The following is a 16,817-nucleotide window of genomic DNA, read 5'->3' as shown; positions in this document are numbered from 1 at the left end:
GACCAAAATTACAACAATATTTGGAACCAAGTAACATTTGTAAAAGTCTCTAATTTATATAGCATCTTGTACACCCTTTAAGCATGACCTTTCAGATTTCAGAGTGAATAATTTAAGTAAACTGTAATTTTAAGTTTCTAACAATTAAAAATGTTAATTTTATTGAGTTTTTGTGACAAATATGTTGATTAAACTTCTCTGGGTTATGATAGCAAAGCAGGTAATGTTAAATTATGACAACTTGACTGCATTATCAGCGACATTAGAAATTCAAAGTGCAAGTTAAAGTAATTGTAAACCCAAAAATGAAAATTTGCAGAAAATGTATAGGCTACTCAGCTTTAGGCCATCCAGTGTTTCTTCATAAGATTTGTAGAAATGTGTCATTCCATCACTTGCTCACCAATGGATCCATTGCAGCGAATGGGTGCCATCAGAATGACACCTTTCCAGACCATCAGTGCTTAAAAAAACTGTTGTCATTGCCTAAAATAACAACACACTAAAAGGCCCGGGGTCCTTAATATGTTTTTCACTCAGGTTTTTCAGAGAAATCACTGGATTCGGTGTACATCGAGTCTGATCTTAAAAAAGGACAGGGCACTAAATGTTTCCATTTAGTTTGTATATATTCAACATGGTTAGTGTGATCGACAGTCATCCGGTTCAACAGGCGGCGCTGCTGCGGCTGGAGACAGATAAAAATAAGCGGAAGTGTGACGTCACCAGGCGCACTATCAACATTAAAGTGCGTCGAGTCGTGTTTTAGAGAGGCTCGACAAATTTCATCATGCCTGAACGCGAATGTAAGTATTACATATCTTTTATTAAACATATTTGTTGTGTGTGGGTGCAGTCGTATTTGAGAATATGCCCGTTATGTTGTGTAAACGGAAATGTATAAACGGAAGGCTAACACTGTGTGCAAACGAGCAGCGTAGTGATTATGCGTAGACATCAAAGATAATGTGTAGGATTTATACGTTAAAGAAATACGTGAGATTTACAATACGATTGTTTTGGTGCAAATGAATTGCGCATTAACACAAATACAGCAAAACTCCTGCAGCCAGTGTTTGGGGCGAAGACAAAAAGGGGCAAAACAAACCTTTCATAAAGCTTCATTTTTCCCTCTCGTGCTTTAGATTGTGTTCTGTTTCATTTTCATCAATAATGACTATCATACATGTTTATAATGATTTACAGAAGACACACACTGTCATTTGTCATTTCAGTTTAACAATAGCAAGAAGTCTTGTCAGGCAGATTTTAAGAAAATATGGGGTTCCATTTGTGCCAAAAAAGAGGCGACTGCTTTGTGCTTTGTACTACACATTTGTCTTTGTCTACAGTTATTGCCTAATTATTCAGGAAAATCAGTATATGTTGACGTGCATGTTGTCTGTTGACGTCGTCTTAATCTGTCGTCCTGTCGTCTTTTTCTCTGTTTTTTTACTGTTGTCCTAACTCATTTTGTCCTGTCGACCTGTTCTGTCATCCTTACTGTCGTCTTATTCTGTCATGCTGTCGTCCTGTTCTGTCATATTATTCTGTCATGCTTACTGTCGTCCTGTTCTGTCATCCTAACTGTCGTCTTGTTCTGTCGTCTTAATCTGTCATGCTTACTGTCGTTCTGTTCTGTCGTCTTAATCTGTCATCCTTACTGTCGTCTTGTTCTGTCGTCTTAATCTGTCATGCTTACTGTCGTTCTGTTCTGTCGTCTTAATCTGTCATTCTTACTGTCGTCCTGTTCTGTCATCCTAACTGTCGTCTTGTTCTGTCGTCTTAATATGTCATCCTAACTGTCGTTCTGTTCTGTCGTCTTAATCTGTCATCCTTACTGTCGTTCTGTTCTGTCGTCTTATTCTGTCATGCTTACTGTCGTCCTGTTCTGTCGTCCTGTTCTGTCATCCTAACTGTCGTCCTGTTCTGTCGTCCTGTTCTGTCATCCTAACTGTCGTCCTGTTCACCGCGGAACACCAGCCGCCATCTGGATTTGCTGTACGTCTATTATAATTACGGTACGGAGAAAAGAAGGGCTAAAAAGCTGACGAACATCTATATTTCAGCGGTTAAAATTTAAATGTGCTAGAAAACAGGGGAAAAGTATTTACAAAACGTATATATATATATATATATATATATATATATATATATATATATATTGTTCATTATATAAGATACAATTATATTACTTTCAAATACATTACATCGTAAACACAGATAGAGACATGGTTGTTGAGAAAAAGAATTTATTGAAATGTTCATGGTAACTTTTAATAAGAAATTTTAATAATGCATGTAGAAAAAAGGAGCAAACATTCAGTGTTAGAATGTATTTTAACAAACTTTATTTTTCAGAAAACTTTACAGTATAATGTATTCGAAAGTAATATAACTGTATCTTCTATAATGAACAATATATATATACGTTTTGTAAATACTTTTCCCCTGTTTTCTAGCACATTTAAATTTTAACCGCTGAAATATAGATGTTCGTCAGCTTTTTGGCCGCTTCTTGTCTCCGTACCGTAATTCCACTAATAGATGTGCAGCAAATCCAGATGGCGGCTGGTGTTCCGCGGTGAACAGGACGACAGTTAGGATGACAGAACAGGACGACAGTAAGCATTACAGATTAAGACGACAGAACAGGACGACAGTTAGGATGACAGAACAGGACGACAGTTAGGATGACAGAACAGGACAACAGTAAGGATGACAGAATAAAACGACAGAACAAGACGACAGTTAGGATGACAGAACAGGACGACGGTAAGCATGACAGATTAAGACGACAGAATAAGACGACAGTTAGGATGACAGAACAGGACGACGGTAAGCATGACAGATTAAGACGACAGAACAAGACGACAGTTAGGATGACAGAACAGGACGACGGTAAACATGACAGATTAAGACGACAGAACAGGACGACAGAACAAGACGACAGTTAGGATGACAGAATAAGACAACAGAACAGGACGACAGCATGACAGAATAAGACGACAGTAAGGATGACAGAACAGGTCGACAGGACAAAATGACAGTTAGGACAACAGTAAAAAAACAGAAAAAGACGACAGGACGACAGATTAAGACGACGTCAACAGACAACATGCACGTCAACATATACTGATTTACCTGAATAATTAGGCAATAACTGTAGGCAAAGACAAATGTGTAGTACAAAGCACAAAGCAGTCGCCTCTTTTTTGGCACAAATGGAACCCCATAAGAAAAACCATTAGACCCCATAAAACTGCATATAAGGATCACACTGAAGCCCCTGGAATCTAACTGTAATCTAACACTTTTACCAGTCTTTGCCAATATACTTTAAACCACTTGATTTTACCCATTTGATAGCAAGAGGTTTTTAACCTTTTTAACTGCATTTAACATTTAACATGGTATGGTCACATTTTTACATTTAATTAGATGCGGACACAAAATGGGACGTCTCATCTTTGAGCCGTTTACACTAGTGTAAAGTGGAGCAACAGTAAAGGGACTTACAGTGATATCGTGGCTTCTTCACACACACCCACATATGCACATTAATAAGGCTTAAAAGAGCATTCAAATGAGAAAAAATTTCAGATGAGAGCAGCAAAATAAAGTCCAATGTTTCTGCCGTGTTTTTGGACATCATTTGAAGAGTTCAAATGCCTCTTTTGGGCAATGAATGATTCTCAGCTCATAATGATCAGTGATGACATGATGTGTATTTTATGGCAAGCCCCTTCTGTCTTTGTGATGTTAGTCATCATAACTGATAGTCTTCTTCTCTCTATGCCGGTCCTCACATGTATGTTCATGTATGTTTCTTTCAGCTGACGTTTACTCCAATCCTCTGGCTCCGGACGGCCATGAGGTGGAGGATCATCGGTCGGCCCTACAGTAAGTGCTCTTCACCATCACTTCATGTGCTGATATCCACCAAATCTTCACAATGATAAATGAACTATGTGAGCCTTGCACAATTAGAGCAGAAAATCTTAAATGTATAAAGTCGTGGCATTAAATATTGCATTCATTGCAATGAAATAAAAGTCTTCCGCTTTGGTTTCCAATATAAACATCTAAACATCCTTAATATTTATTTATAAAAATTAAATAAAAAGTAATGGAGATTGTATTTTAAAACTTTGAAGTGTTGCTGTGCAACTCATTGTATGCCACTGAATGTTTACGTTAAGAGAACATAAGTGTTCCCTTCAATTTGTCCTTTACAATTTCTTTACTTTGAAAGTCTTAAATTTACCTTCAGCAAACCTGCAGAAACCCACAGTCATGTGGGTTTGTTTTTTACAGTTAACATGATTTTGTTTAATCTTTAACTTTCCTTTTACATATTAAAAAATATTATTAAACTAAATGAGTGAAACATCAGCAGTGAGAGTTCTTAAAGTGCAGTTGCGATCACACTACACCTGCTATTAAAATGTTTTTTTTTGTGATGAGATCAAATGCACAGAATCTTCTTTCTCTAATAAGTATTATTCTTCTTGTTCTTATTATTAGTTTTTTGCAGTCCATTAAAATATTAGAACTCTTGAAGTGTCAGTGGTGTTATTTTCATTCTTCAGTCATCTGTTTTTGTGGATCACTGATCATCTGTTTGTGATACTCAGATCCAAGCTGACCAATGATGACTTCAGGAAGCTTCTGATGACCCCGAGATCTACGCCGTCCTCCGCTCCACCCTCCAAAACACGCCACCATGAGTATTTACACTTGCTTTTTAGTACTTGTTTTTGATCTTTCTTTGAGGGGTTGCATGACCGCTTATTTCTGCTAGTTGCTTGTTAAAACAGTACACAAGTTACTTGAGTCCTTGCGCTTTGTTACCATTTAAGACATGAAAAAGAATAGTTAGTATTTATTTGATAGCCCAATGTTTGCATTAATTATGTCTTACGTGTTGTAAAAACATTAAAATAAGAATTATTTCTTAAGGAGTTTCATTTTATATTTAACACGCAACATGGTAGCCTTAAAATGCACATCTCTGACATTAAAAAAATATGTGCATGCATATTTATAAAATTTGTTTTCCCAGGATGCCACGGGAATATAATGAAGATGAGGATCCTGCAGCTCGCAGACGTAAGAAAAAAAGGTGAGTCGAGGATCAGTGATAAATAAATCATCCTACATCACTGCTTTTCACTCTCTCTTCTGCACATATTTACACTTTCCTGATGACTTTATTCACTGCCGATCAAATGATATTTGTGACCCTAGACCACAAAACCAGTCATGAGGGTAAAGTTTTTGAAATTGAGGTTTATACAAGATCTGAAAGCTGAATAAATAAGCTTTCCAGTGTTGTATTGTTTGTTAGGATAGGAGATTTGGCCAAGATAAAACAATTTCAATGTCTGGAATCTGAGGGTGCAAAAAAAAAAATGTAAATATTGAGAAAATCACCTTTAAAGTTGTGCAAATGAAGTTCTTAGCAATGCATGTTACTAATCAAAAATTAAATATGGATATATTTACAGTAGACAATTTACAAAATGTCTTCTTGGATCATGATCCTTACTTAATATCCAAATGATTTTTAAAAGAAAAATCATTCATTTTGACCCATACAATGTATTTATGGCTATTGCTGCAAATATATCTGTGCTACATAAGACTGGTTTTGCAGTCCAGGGTCACATTTAAGTTTTCACATATTAAATTTTCAGCAGTGCTTATACTAAGAGAAAACAGTACGAAACCTGCAATAACTGGAAATTTTATAGACCTTTTATTTCGTTCATGATTTTGGTTGGCAACCTTTCTTTGCATGCAACACAGAATACAATATTTATACTGCGTTCACCTCAGATGCTTGTGTTAGGAGGTGGAAAGTTAATTTGTGAACATAATGAAAATAAATCAAAACAGAATTTTGACAGGCTTGTGAATTTTTAAAATATAGCATTTCCCCCCCTTCATTATTTTTATTTTGCCCTTTAAAACAAAAAACTGTACTAAAATGTGTAAAATGATTGTAAAAATTCCATAATGTCATGAGCTTCTAATAAATTTGGTAAAACCAAAATTATTTTAGATTTTTTTTTTTTTTTTTTTCTCCTGTCATGAGATTCTCTGTTTTTACTCTTTACGTTTCTGTGTGAAGTTACTACGCTAAACTGCGGCAGCAGGAGATGGAGAGAGAGCGAGAGCTGGCGGAGAAGTACCGTGATCGTGCTCGAGAAAGACGAGATGGTGTTAATAAAGACTACGAGGAGACGGAGCTCATCAGCACCACAGCTAACTATCGAGCCGTGGGACCCACTGCGGAGGCGTGAGTGTTCTCTGCCATTAGTGCCTTTCATTTAATATCCTTTTTTTTTATTACCATATGCAAAGCACAATTATGCAATACTTTAGCTGTATTTTGTAGTATGATAATCATCTGAAAATTAGCTGTACGCAGGCACCTATTGCATCTTTTTTTAGTTTTATTATTAGGGTCCTTTCTTTCTTTTTTTGTCCTCCTTTTTTATTGCAAACTAGTTATAGTTTTATTGTGTGGATTTAAACATGCATTTTGTTGAACAGGGACAAATCAGCCGCAGAGAAAAGGCGTCAGCTGATCCAGGAGTCTAAGTTCTTGGGTGGTGATATGGAGCACACTCACTTGGTGAAAGGTTTGGATTTCGCCCTGCTACAGAAGGTATGACAGCAAAGCCACTGTACAATAATCATACAGCTGCCACGTATTGGCTTATGTTTACTGCACTGTTTTAATTTCAGGTCAGAGCTGAAATCACTAGCAAGGAGCGAGAAGAGGAGGACATGATTGAGAAAGTCCAGAAGGAAGTCAAGTATGTTTCAGAAAATCGTATGTTTAATTCATTTAATCCAGTGCTGGGTGTCTTTCAACATGTTTGTGTTTGACAGGAAAGATGAAGATCCAGAGCAGAAGATTGAGTTCAAGACTCGTCTGGGTGAGTTCAGTGATTATGAAAAGGATATGATTCAGCATCTCAGTGTGTGCTTTAAGACTGTTTGAGGAAATGAATGCAATAAACAGGCTGGGTAATATAGCTAAAAAGTATATATCTCAATTTTTTTGCATTTGCTTTTGGAAAATTTTTAAATCTGCAGTTAAAATAAATCTAGACAGTGATTGAAAAGTAAACAAATGCAGTAGGCTTTCTATAACACCAGTAAATAAAAAAAAAAATAAAAAAAAACTATTGACAACTATTTTAAAAGGTCAACCTGTTCACTTCAACCTGTTTTTGATGTTGCATGAGTTTTGTCTGTGTTGTTTAAGCTCACAGTTTTCTGTTCTGTGTGTTGTTGTGCTTTTTAGGACGGAACATCTATCGTATCGTGTTCAAGGGTCGTCAGATGGAGCGTAACGAGCTCTTCCTGCCGGGCCGTATGGCGTATGTGGTGGACCTGGAAGACGAGTATGCAGACACGGACATCCCGACCACCCTCATCCGCAGCAAAGCCGACTGCCCCACCATGGAGGTACAGAGACCGAACGCAAAAGCACACACCTAGACATTACGTTTTACATTTACTTTTTCATTTCTGGGTGAATAATTCAGAAACACTTTAAGATCCAGTTCTCAGTTGCTTATTAGCATGTATATTACTAACATATTGTCTGTTTATTAGAATTTATTAGGCACATTTTAATGCCTTATTCCTAAATGTCCTAGATCCCTTAACCTGACACAATACCTAAACTTAACAACTACCTTAATAACTATTAATAAGCAGCAAATTTTTAGTTTACTGTGGGACAACTCTTAGTCAAAATGTTATACAAAGCTACAACCTGAAAGAAAAGGGGTGTTGGGGTGGCCAATAAGGTTTGCATGAGCAGCACTCCTGTTTTCTTCAGATCATTTTTAAAGTCTTGTCAAACTGGTGTTTTTGTTCCTCAGGCTCAGACGACGCTCACCACCAATGACATAGTCATCAGCAAACTGACGCAGATCCTGTCGTACCTGAGGCAAGGCACACGCAACAAGAAACTCAAGAAGAAGGACAAAGGTAGTTTTTCCTGCGCCTGTCCAGTGATCCGTTTATTAGAGATCAGCTTTTTGAGCCATTTTGTAGCAATTATAAAATTTTAAGTTTAGTTAAGTTGCTACTTCTAGCCATAGAAATCACTGAAACATGTCAATCCATCTACCTCTTCACATTTCTGGGGTTCTCAGAAGTGGAAGTCGTCATACTCAGGTAAACGTCTATAGTGGTGAACAGAAGCAACAACAACTAGCACGCATTCTGCAGACCTTAAAATGGTCATAAAAACAGTTTAAATTTGCTCTTCCACAAATTAAGGTCTTAAAAAGGTCTTAAATCAAAGCAGAAAGTCTTATGTTCATAAAGCTCATGCATTGCAAAAATCATTGTCTTAGTATTTTAGTAGTTTTTCAATATAAACATCCTTAAATTAAGGTGCATTTACTTGAGATAGAAATAAAGATATGAATTATTTTGTTTAAAAATGTATTCTGAGAAATTGCACAAAATAAAGTCAGTTTATGTTTAAAGTGTCAATGGGGGATGAAGACTTGTTTTCAGTTTGTATTAAGTAGATTTTTCTGAGGCCATTGTTAAATATTTGTTCCTTTTTAATTGTAGACTCACTTCATTTTGATCAGTTTCACAAAACAAGACCTCTTTTGTCAATTTGCTGAAGTACATGTCTTGTTTTAAAAATCTATAGATATTTGCACTGAAAACAAGCAGAAATTACAGTTAAAGTTATTTCCATTTTCTAGTGGTTTGGTGCAGAGCTTTTTCAGAGTTTGAAAAGTGTCCATATAAAAACATGAAGCAAAATATGATCTTGTTATTTATATTAGTCTTTCTAAATCAAGGCTGTCACAATGCATGAAGGAGAAAAATCAATATCATAGTGCTTTACTAGTCAGTTTCTCATGTGCATCCTTTGTGTTTGTGAAAGCTAAACTGAAGTTTTTGTTCTTTGTTTTCAGGGCGTCTGGATGAGAAGAAGGCACCAGAGGCCGACTTGAGGTGAGTTTACGTGCAATCAAATGTTTTGAGTTTGTGATCTGAACATGAGTTTCCTAACATCTTTGTTTGTGTGTTTGCAGCATCTTTGACGACATCGGTGACTACATACCCTCCACCTCCAAGAGCACCAGAGACAAAGAGAAAGAGCGCTACCGTGAGCGAGAGAGGGAGAAAGATCGAGATCGAGAGCGGGAGAGGGAGAGGGAGAGGGAGAGAGAGAGAGAAAGAGAGCGAGATCGTGATGAGGAGAAAAGACGGCACAGCTACTTTGAGAAACCCCGAGCTGATGACGAGGTCAGATGATCAGCTTCTTTAAAGAAAATAAGTGTCATTGCTTCCGTCTGTTTGTGCAAAATGTATGAATATCACTAATAATTATTGTCTAATATTTCTGTCTCTTTAGGCCATGGACATTGATAAAGGTACATTTTTACAGTCTTCCTATTCCTCATACTCGCCGTTTATAGAAACGGTAGTCTACTGAAAAATTTAATTTATTTCATATTTTTAGGCATTTTTTTCAGTATTTAATATAACTGCAAGGTGATTACAATTAAACAAAAAGGGGTTGTAGTTTAAATGTAGTTTAAATGTATGTTAAATGCATTTAGCTGAGCTTTAGAGCCACTTCAGACCCACTTAAGTCAGATGTAAGTGCATTTCGATATATCGTTTAAAAATTACTTCTGTTTTCTTTGAAATAAGGTGAACTGATAAAAGTATGGACAAGCATTTATGGCAAACTAAAATATACTTCAATGTGTAATGTTTAAATATATTTGTAATTACATATTTGTAATGATTAAGTTTTAATTTAGTGCATTTAAAATATATTCACTTTAAATGTAATATCAAAACACTACAGTTAGTATAATTATAATAATCAAGTATACATGCTTTAACATGTTAGTCAGCATGTAAAAATAAATGTTTTAAAGCATTACAAAGATTATTAGAATGTACTTTTCATACAAAAAAAATCCATTATTACATACTTAAGTGCACAGTAGTGCACTAAGAAACTGTACACTTTATTTTACGGTGCCCTTGTTACACGTTGCATTTACTTACTTTAGTATTAACAATACTTTTTTTAATAATTGCATGCAATTTACCCCATTTATTTAATTAATATTATATTATCTGCATGTACAGTTTTTTTTTTTTTTTTTTTTTTAATTACTTATGATTTAAAGTACTGTACAAGTTCACATTCAATATAATTAAGCACATGTCTTTATCACAAAGCTATTGAAAGAAATGCTGTCAGAGCTGCATTTGAATAATAAAGTCCATTCCTGCATTCTGTTCTCTTGCAGGTCCGGGCTCTGTGAAAGACCAGATCAAGCTAATTAATGAGAAGTTTGCTGGAGCCGCTCATTTGCAAGGCCCGGAAGCATATCCTTCATGTGAATGCAGAACTGCAGCATTCACACTCTTGAGACTGAAAACAGATTTAGACATTATTGCATACAGTGTATAGTAGGGCTGCCCATGACTACAGATTTTTCTAGTTGACTAATTGTAGTTCATTTTAAGCCATTAGTTGACTAATCCCATTTTCTTTTTGTTAAGGAATTGAACCTTCATAAGCTTTCAATAGCCTATTTGGCGATCAAGCACATGTATAAAGCTTGCTGAAAAACACTGGCAAAATGAATAACTATGAATGTGTGGGGAAAAATTGCAAGTCTTTTAGTTATCTATAAATAAACTAGTGTTTTTTTTGAGTCAAGGTTGCTGAAAAGATTCTGACTTGCCATCTCCACAGTACAGTGATGCGCCTTCAGAGGAAAATTTGCCACCTGTAGCATGTATGCTTTTCACATCTGTAGCATGTATGCTTAGGTTCGATTTGATTTGTTTTGATTAATGCGCTCCAGCACATCCTGTTTGTTTTCTTTATTTTACAAAAGTATGTTTTGTTGTTTTTGAGAGCAGTGTTAGGGGTAACCCATTACAAGTAACATGAGTGATGTAATCAGATTACTTTTTCTTTTTTTTTCTTTTTTTTTTACCTAGTAAAGTAATGCATTACTTTATTTCCAAGAAAATATCTGAGATACTACTTCAAATAAGTAACACCAGTTACTTTGTTTTCGTATGTATTGAATGACAGCTCATCTCAAATGATATAATAGCTACTTAAATGTTTATGTTGTCATGTTAAGTTTGTTTCTTTAACTGTGAGCACTGGAAGCAGACGTGAGGAGAAAAAGCATCTTGGAGATTTCTTTGGGATGTCAAACAGTTATGCCGAGTGCTATCCTGCCACGTGAGTTATGCCGCCAAATCATATTCTGTTGTACAGTTGAGGATGCTGATGATGTTGAGTTTGGACATGTGTTGCTTCTGTCTTGTAGAATGGATGATCTGGCGGTGGACAGCGATGAGGAGGTGGACTACAGCAAGATGGACCAGGTATGAATGATTTAGAGTTGTAATGGAGAAATGTCTGCATGTCTCTGGTCAGGCTTGTTCATGTGTGTGTGTGTGTGTGTGTGTGTGTGTGTCTGTAGGGTAATAAGAAGGGTCCTTTGGGCCGCTGGGACTTTGACACTCAGGAGGAGTACAGCGACTACATGAACAACAAGGAGGCGCTTCCCAAGTAAGACAGAATTTGTTTTCTGATTTCATCAGTTTGAGGATGTGTGTTCACTGTAATCATGATAATGATGGTGTGTTGTTTTTTTTTGTTTGTTTTTTTTTTTTTTAATAGGGCTGCCTTCCAGTACGGCATCAAAATGTCTGAGGGCCGAAAGACTCGCCGCTTTAAAGAAACCAACGAGAAGGCTGAATTAGACAGACAGTGGAAGAAAATCAGCGCTGTGAGTTTACTGATTCTTTTTAGCAACATTGCAGTAGAATAAAATGCTGTATATGCAATGACCGACTAGGGGTGTGCGACATTTATTGTCTGCAATAATATCGTAATTGTTGTTTTAGCAATGTGTGAGCTGACATTAAGTTACTTACTTTGCAATAAATAAACAAACACGTCTTGAGAGTCTAAAAGCACTGACTGCATGATGACGCCTATCAGAATGCAGTTAAAATGACCCTGTCATTCAAGTTATGAAAGCAAAAAATTTCCCTTTATGGGTTTTGTTTTTTATATTTATAAAATATGATATAGTTTAGTAATATCACACAAGCATCATTGCAATTTTCCTGAATATTAAAGCATGAGCTTGATCACAAATGTTGCATTGATTTTATACAACAGTTCGGCAAACAAGGTATTATTGGGTGAGTTACATTTTAGGCACAATATTGTCTCTTTTTTTGTCTATTTGGCCAATGAAAATATTTCCAAACAAAGTTGGGGCAGAACATTTGTGCATCTCAGAGCAACACTGCAGTGTTTTGTTTCTGAATGAATCTGCTTTTGAACAAATCATTCGAGTGAGTGATTCAATGGTTCAGTGGTCAACAGTAACTGAGTCGCCCATTTGTGTTGTTTTTCTGATTCTTTATTAATACATTGTTAGAGAAAGGATGTTAAAAAGATGTTATATTATTTCTCATTCATAAAGACAGTCACTTGCTTCTTTCCTAAATGAGTCATTTTGAATGAATCGTTTGAATGAATGATTCAATCAGTCGCTCATTAAGACAGGGACTTGCTTGTGGTTTTAGTGTTATTTATTTATCCATGACAGGCCTAAACCAACCACTCTACCAGCGCAAAACACACTTGGCAAAATTGTTTAATCAGGGTTCCCGCGGGTCCTTAAAAAGTCTTAAAAAGTCTTAAATGTAGTTTATCAAATTTAAGGTCATAAAAAGTCTTAAATTGTACAAGAAAGTCTTAATTATGATTAAGAGGTCTTACATTTGAGGCACGGGAAGACCAGAATTGCGATACAGCTTAGTGTCACGATTAAACTTCAAAAGGCTATGATTTTGTTAAATAAACATGAGCGCTGCGCGTTTAAAGTCCGGTGCTGAGCTGCTTTGTGTGCTGCAGTTACCGGGGAAACACATGTCTGCAGTTCCGAATGCGCCATCTGCTGGCAGAGATTGAATGTGCATTTAAGGAAATACTGAATTTAGTTGTTTAATTGTATACACTTAATTATTGTCCTAACCAACTCCTAACCCTAAACTTACCCCTGAAATATTTAGCCTAATTTATTTCAATATATTCTAGACTTCAGTTCATTAGCTGCTGCGCTTCATGTCTGACGTGTGACCCACTTAACAAAGTGAAGTAAACAGTAAAACAATTGCTGTACAAATTAGTGTGTTTATTAGTACTTTAATAAATTTAAAATAATTTGAATACAAATACTAATTTACAACATCCAGCAGCACAATGAACTGTTTTGGACAGTTTAATGGGCTAAATGGAGATTGCTGACACCCCTTTGAACACTCAAGTTTATGTCAGCTTTTACATTAAAAATAAGATGGAAAGATAAAAAAAAAAAAAAAAAAAAAAAAAAAAATAGTTTCAGTGGATCTAGTCTTTGCGTCTGTTTGATATTTCTTTGTTGAAATGGAATTGCTAGATGGCGCTGTCTCAAAAAATAGGGTCCCAGAAATGTGGTTTTGCAGGAACATAGTATTGAGGTTGTTTTTGTTCAGACCAAAGCAAAAAGCGACCCATGTTTTTACCCTGCAAACATGCAGAGCTGTAAATGTGAACTGGTGGATCAGTTAGAAGATAATTCATCATAAAAATCTAAACACTAACATGTATTTGTATGTTTTTTAAATTAATATAATAATTTATTGATAATAATTGTTTCAATTAATAAAAGGAATACTTTTTTCTATTTACTTAAAAATTGACACTTTAAAGAAGTGTGAAATGTATCACTTTATAAAACCTTTTGTTTTTGTGAAAAATCTGAACTGTAAATCGTTTTTTACAGTAGTTTACAGTCATTTTACAGTTTAATATTTAACCATAGACATTGCCTTACCCTGCTCATATGGTATTAATTTTATTTGTGCCGGTCTTAAAAAAGGTCTTAAAAAGTCTTAAATTTGAGCTTAAAAATCCTGCAGCAACCCTGTTAATTGTCATTATCAATATTAATATCGCACACCCCTATGAGCAACATGAGCTGCAGACAGATGTTTGAAGAAGGCCACTTCCAGAACAAAAAATTACAGATAATGTAGTCACCCCCTTATTATGCAAGATGTTCATGTCTTTCTTCAGTCGTAAAGAAATTGTTTTATGAGGAAAACATCTCAGGATTTTTTCTCCATATAATGGACTGATATGGTGCCCCGAGTTTGAACTTTCAAGATGCCGTTTAAATGCGGCTTCAAACGATCCCAAATGCGGTTGTAAACAATCCCAGCCGAGGAAGAAGGGTCTTATCTAATGAAACGAACGGTTATTTTCATTAAAAAAAATACAGTTTAAATAATTTTTAACCTCAGACGCTCGTCTTGTCTTTTTCTGCCTGAACTCTGTGTATTCTGACTCAAGACAGTTCGGGTATGTGGAAAAACTCCAATCGTATTTTCTCCCTCAACTTCAAAAATCATTTCAAAATCATCCTACATCGCTGCAGAAGTACTGACCCAGTCTTTGCAAAGTGAACATGCAAAGAAGATCAAACACCCTTAACAAAAAAGGTAAAACAGTGATATAGGACGATTTTGAAGTTGAGGGAGAACATGAGATGGGAGTTTTTCGACATACACTGACTGTCATGAACCAGAACAAAACAGAGTTCAGGCAGAGTAAGACAAGACGAACGTTTGACATTAAAAATTATTTAAATTGTATTATTTTTATGAAAAATGATCGTTTTGCTAGATAAGACCCTTCTTCCTCAGCTGGGATCGTTTACAACCACATTTGGGATTGTTTGAAGCTGCATTTTGGAAGTTTAAACTCAGTCCACAGTCCACTATATGGAGAAAAATGCTAAATTGTTTTCCTCAAAAAACAATTTCTTTACGACATGAACATGAACATCTTGGATGACAGAGGGGTGAGTACATTATCTGTAATGTTTTGTTCTGGAAGTGAACTTCTCCTTTAATGATGATGGTGTTCATAGTGTCACATTGAGTCCTGCAGTGTGTTCATACTGTCTCTGTTTATGTCAGATCATTGAGAAGAGAAAGAAGATGGAGGCAGACGGGTGAGTCAGTGCTTTCTTTCTTTTCTTCTGTTCTAAAAATATCCTAAATCAGATCAGCGATGTGTTGCCACAAAGGTTTTTCATTTGGAAATGTCTTGCAAATCAAAACATTTAAGTTATTTCACACCATTCAGTGCAAGAAGATAAGAAAGCTTAATTCATTATTCTTGTGGTCTGTATGCACATAATGTGTTTATATATGTGTGTGTGTATATATGTCCCCTTTGAAACCCATTAAAACTGCTGTTTTTAATCACAGTGCCATTTAACTCTAGAATTATGTCAGAGTGTGGTTTGTATGTGTGTCATAAAAAAATTCTGCGTGTGTGTTCTTGTAATATTTGACAGAGAAAAAAATACTACAAATCACAAATCCAACCACTGTGTACACTAGTACAGTTTTGCTGGCACCTAATGAGGAAAATCTGGTACTGCGTCCAAACTAAATCCTACTGAAAGCTCATTTTTTGAGATATCAACCTCAAATTTGGAACACAACTTATTTGGATTTATGGATTTTTCTAGCAAGTTTAGAGTTGAACGTTTCATAAAATATAGATTTTATATAAAATATTGTTCATAAAGTATTTTCATAAACTTAAAACTATAACTTTTTTATTTAAACTTTTTCTACTTCAGCAATAATCTGCCATGGGTCTTCTTTAAAATGAGACCAAACTTAAGTCTGTGCTCTGTAGCTTCAAAATGTTATGACAGTTTTTTGACATGAACATTTTTGTCCACTAAGGACCTATGTGTAACTTTTTTTTTTATTTTTATTGATGCACAAGGGTTAAAGAGCATCCACATACAAGTGTCATTTATTAATCAACATCTCTGATAGCTAATTTTGTTTTGCTCAAACAAGGCTACCACCAATTATATCGATTATATTGTTATAATTAAAGCAGTAATTCAGGTCAGTATTTCAGGTTTGGATTGACCTTACATGAAACATTTCTTGTAAACACAGCAATAATATTACATCAGATATGGTTCGATATGAGCCACTTTAAAAATGTAATGTGAATAACCTTAAAAAAATAAGTTTGTTTTGAGCAGTAAGAATTGGTAGTTTCAGCTTCTAGTGTGATGTAGCAGTGTTATGATCAAATCAACTTAATGTGTGTTGTAAAAATGAAATGCCTTTAGTCATGTAGTGTGTGTGTTCATGATCTGTGATCTTCTGTTTCTTCTCTAATACAGGGTGGATATAAAGCGGCCCAAATATTAAAGCTTCAAGAAATCCTTCCATCTGCTTGTATATGATGCACATGTATAAACAGTAATTGAGTCGCCCATTTGTGTTGTTTTTCTGATTCTTTATTAATACATTGTTAGAGAAAGGATGTTAAAAAGATGTTATATTATTTCTCATTTTTTCTGTTAATGCCCAGTTTTTCAAAAGAGTGTTTCAGAATTAGATGCAATTGTGACCACAGCTTGTAGAAACAAAATTTAAGTGTTAAGTGTTAGCTTTATTCCGAACATTCATGTGGACAAAGCTCCTTGGAAATCTAAGGATTCTGCTTTGTCCTTCTGGAAATGAACGCGTCATGTGACATGATCAAATGCACATGCTCAACTCTTATTTAAACGCATTTATTCATAAATACAAATGCAGTGTCATGTAATTCTGAGGTACAATAAAGCATAAAACACTCTCTGGAATACAGTCTGTCATTCTGCACTTCA

General features: G+C 35.4%; 1 protein-coding gene across 1 annotated transcript; it reads left to right on the top strand.

Annotated features, from left to right (window-relative positions):
• The first annotated feature begins 715 nt into the window (after positions 1–715).
• Positions 716–16,786, top strand: ik (IK cytokine). Its single transcript, XM_051093118.1, has 20 exons — positions 716–806; positions 3,837–3,903; positions 4,638–4,730; positions 5,066–5,125; positions 6,137–6,304; positions 6,562–6,676; positions 6,757–6,827; positions 6,904–6,950; positions 7,322–7,485; positions 7,908–8,016; positions 8,970–9,009; positions 9,090–9,303; positions 9,413–9,431; positions 10,329–10,407; positions 11,204–11,284; positions 11,373–11,430; positions 11,529–11,617; positions 11,729–11,837; positions 15,088–15,122; positions 16,329–16,786. The coding sequence occupies exons 1-20, from the start codon at positions 791–793 to the stop codon at positions 16,354–16,356; spliced, it is 1,662 nt and encodes a 553-aa protein (XP_050949075.1). The 5' UTR covers positions 716–790; the 3' UTR covers positions 16,357–16,786.
• Positions 16,787–16,817: the final 31 nt, after the last annotated feature.

Source organism: Labeo rohita, chromosome 21, assembly GCF_022985175.1.
Source record: "Labeo rohita strain BAU-BD-2019 chromosome 21, IGBB_LRoh.1.0, whole genome shotgun sequence".
NCBI classification, from domain to species: domain Eukaryota; kingdom Metazoa; phylum Chordata; class Actinopteri; order Cypriniformes; family Cyprinidae; genus Labeo; species Labeo rohita.
Note: the sequence above shows the minus strand (reverse complement) of the source record. Positions and strands in the feature narration are given on the sequence as shown.

Excerpts from the sequence above, each read along its gene's own strand:
- ik (XM_051093118.1), top strand. Across the intron at positions 6,951-7,321 it reads TGAGTTCAAGACTCGTCTGG|GACGGAACATCTATCGTATC; the intron begins GTGAGTTCAGTG and ends TGTGCTTTTTAG. Across the intron at positions 11,838-15,087 it reads AGTGGAAGAAAATCAGCGCT|ATCATTGAGAAGAGAAAGAA; the intron begins GTGAGTTTACTG and ends TGTTTATGTCAG.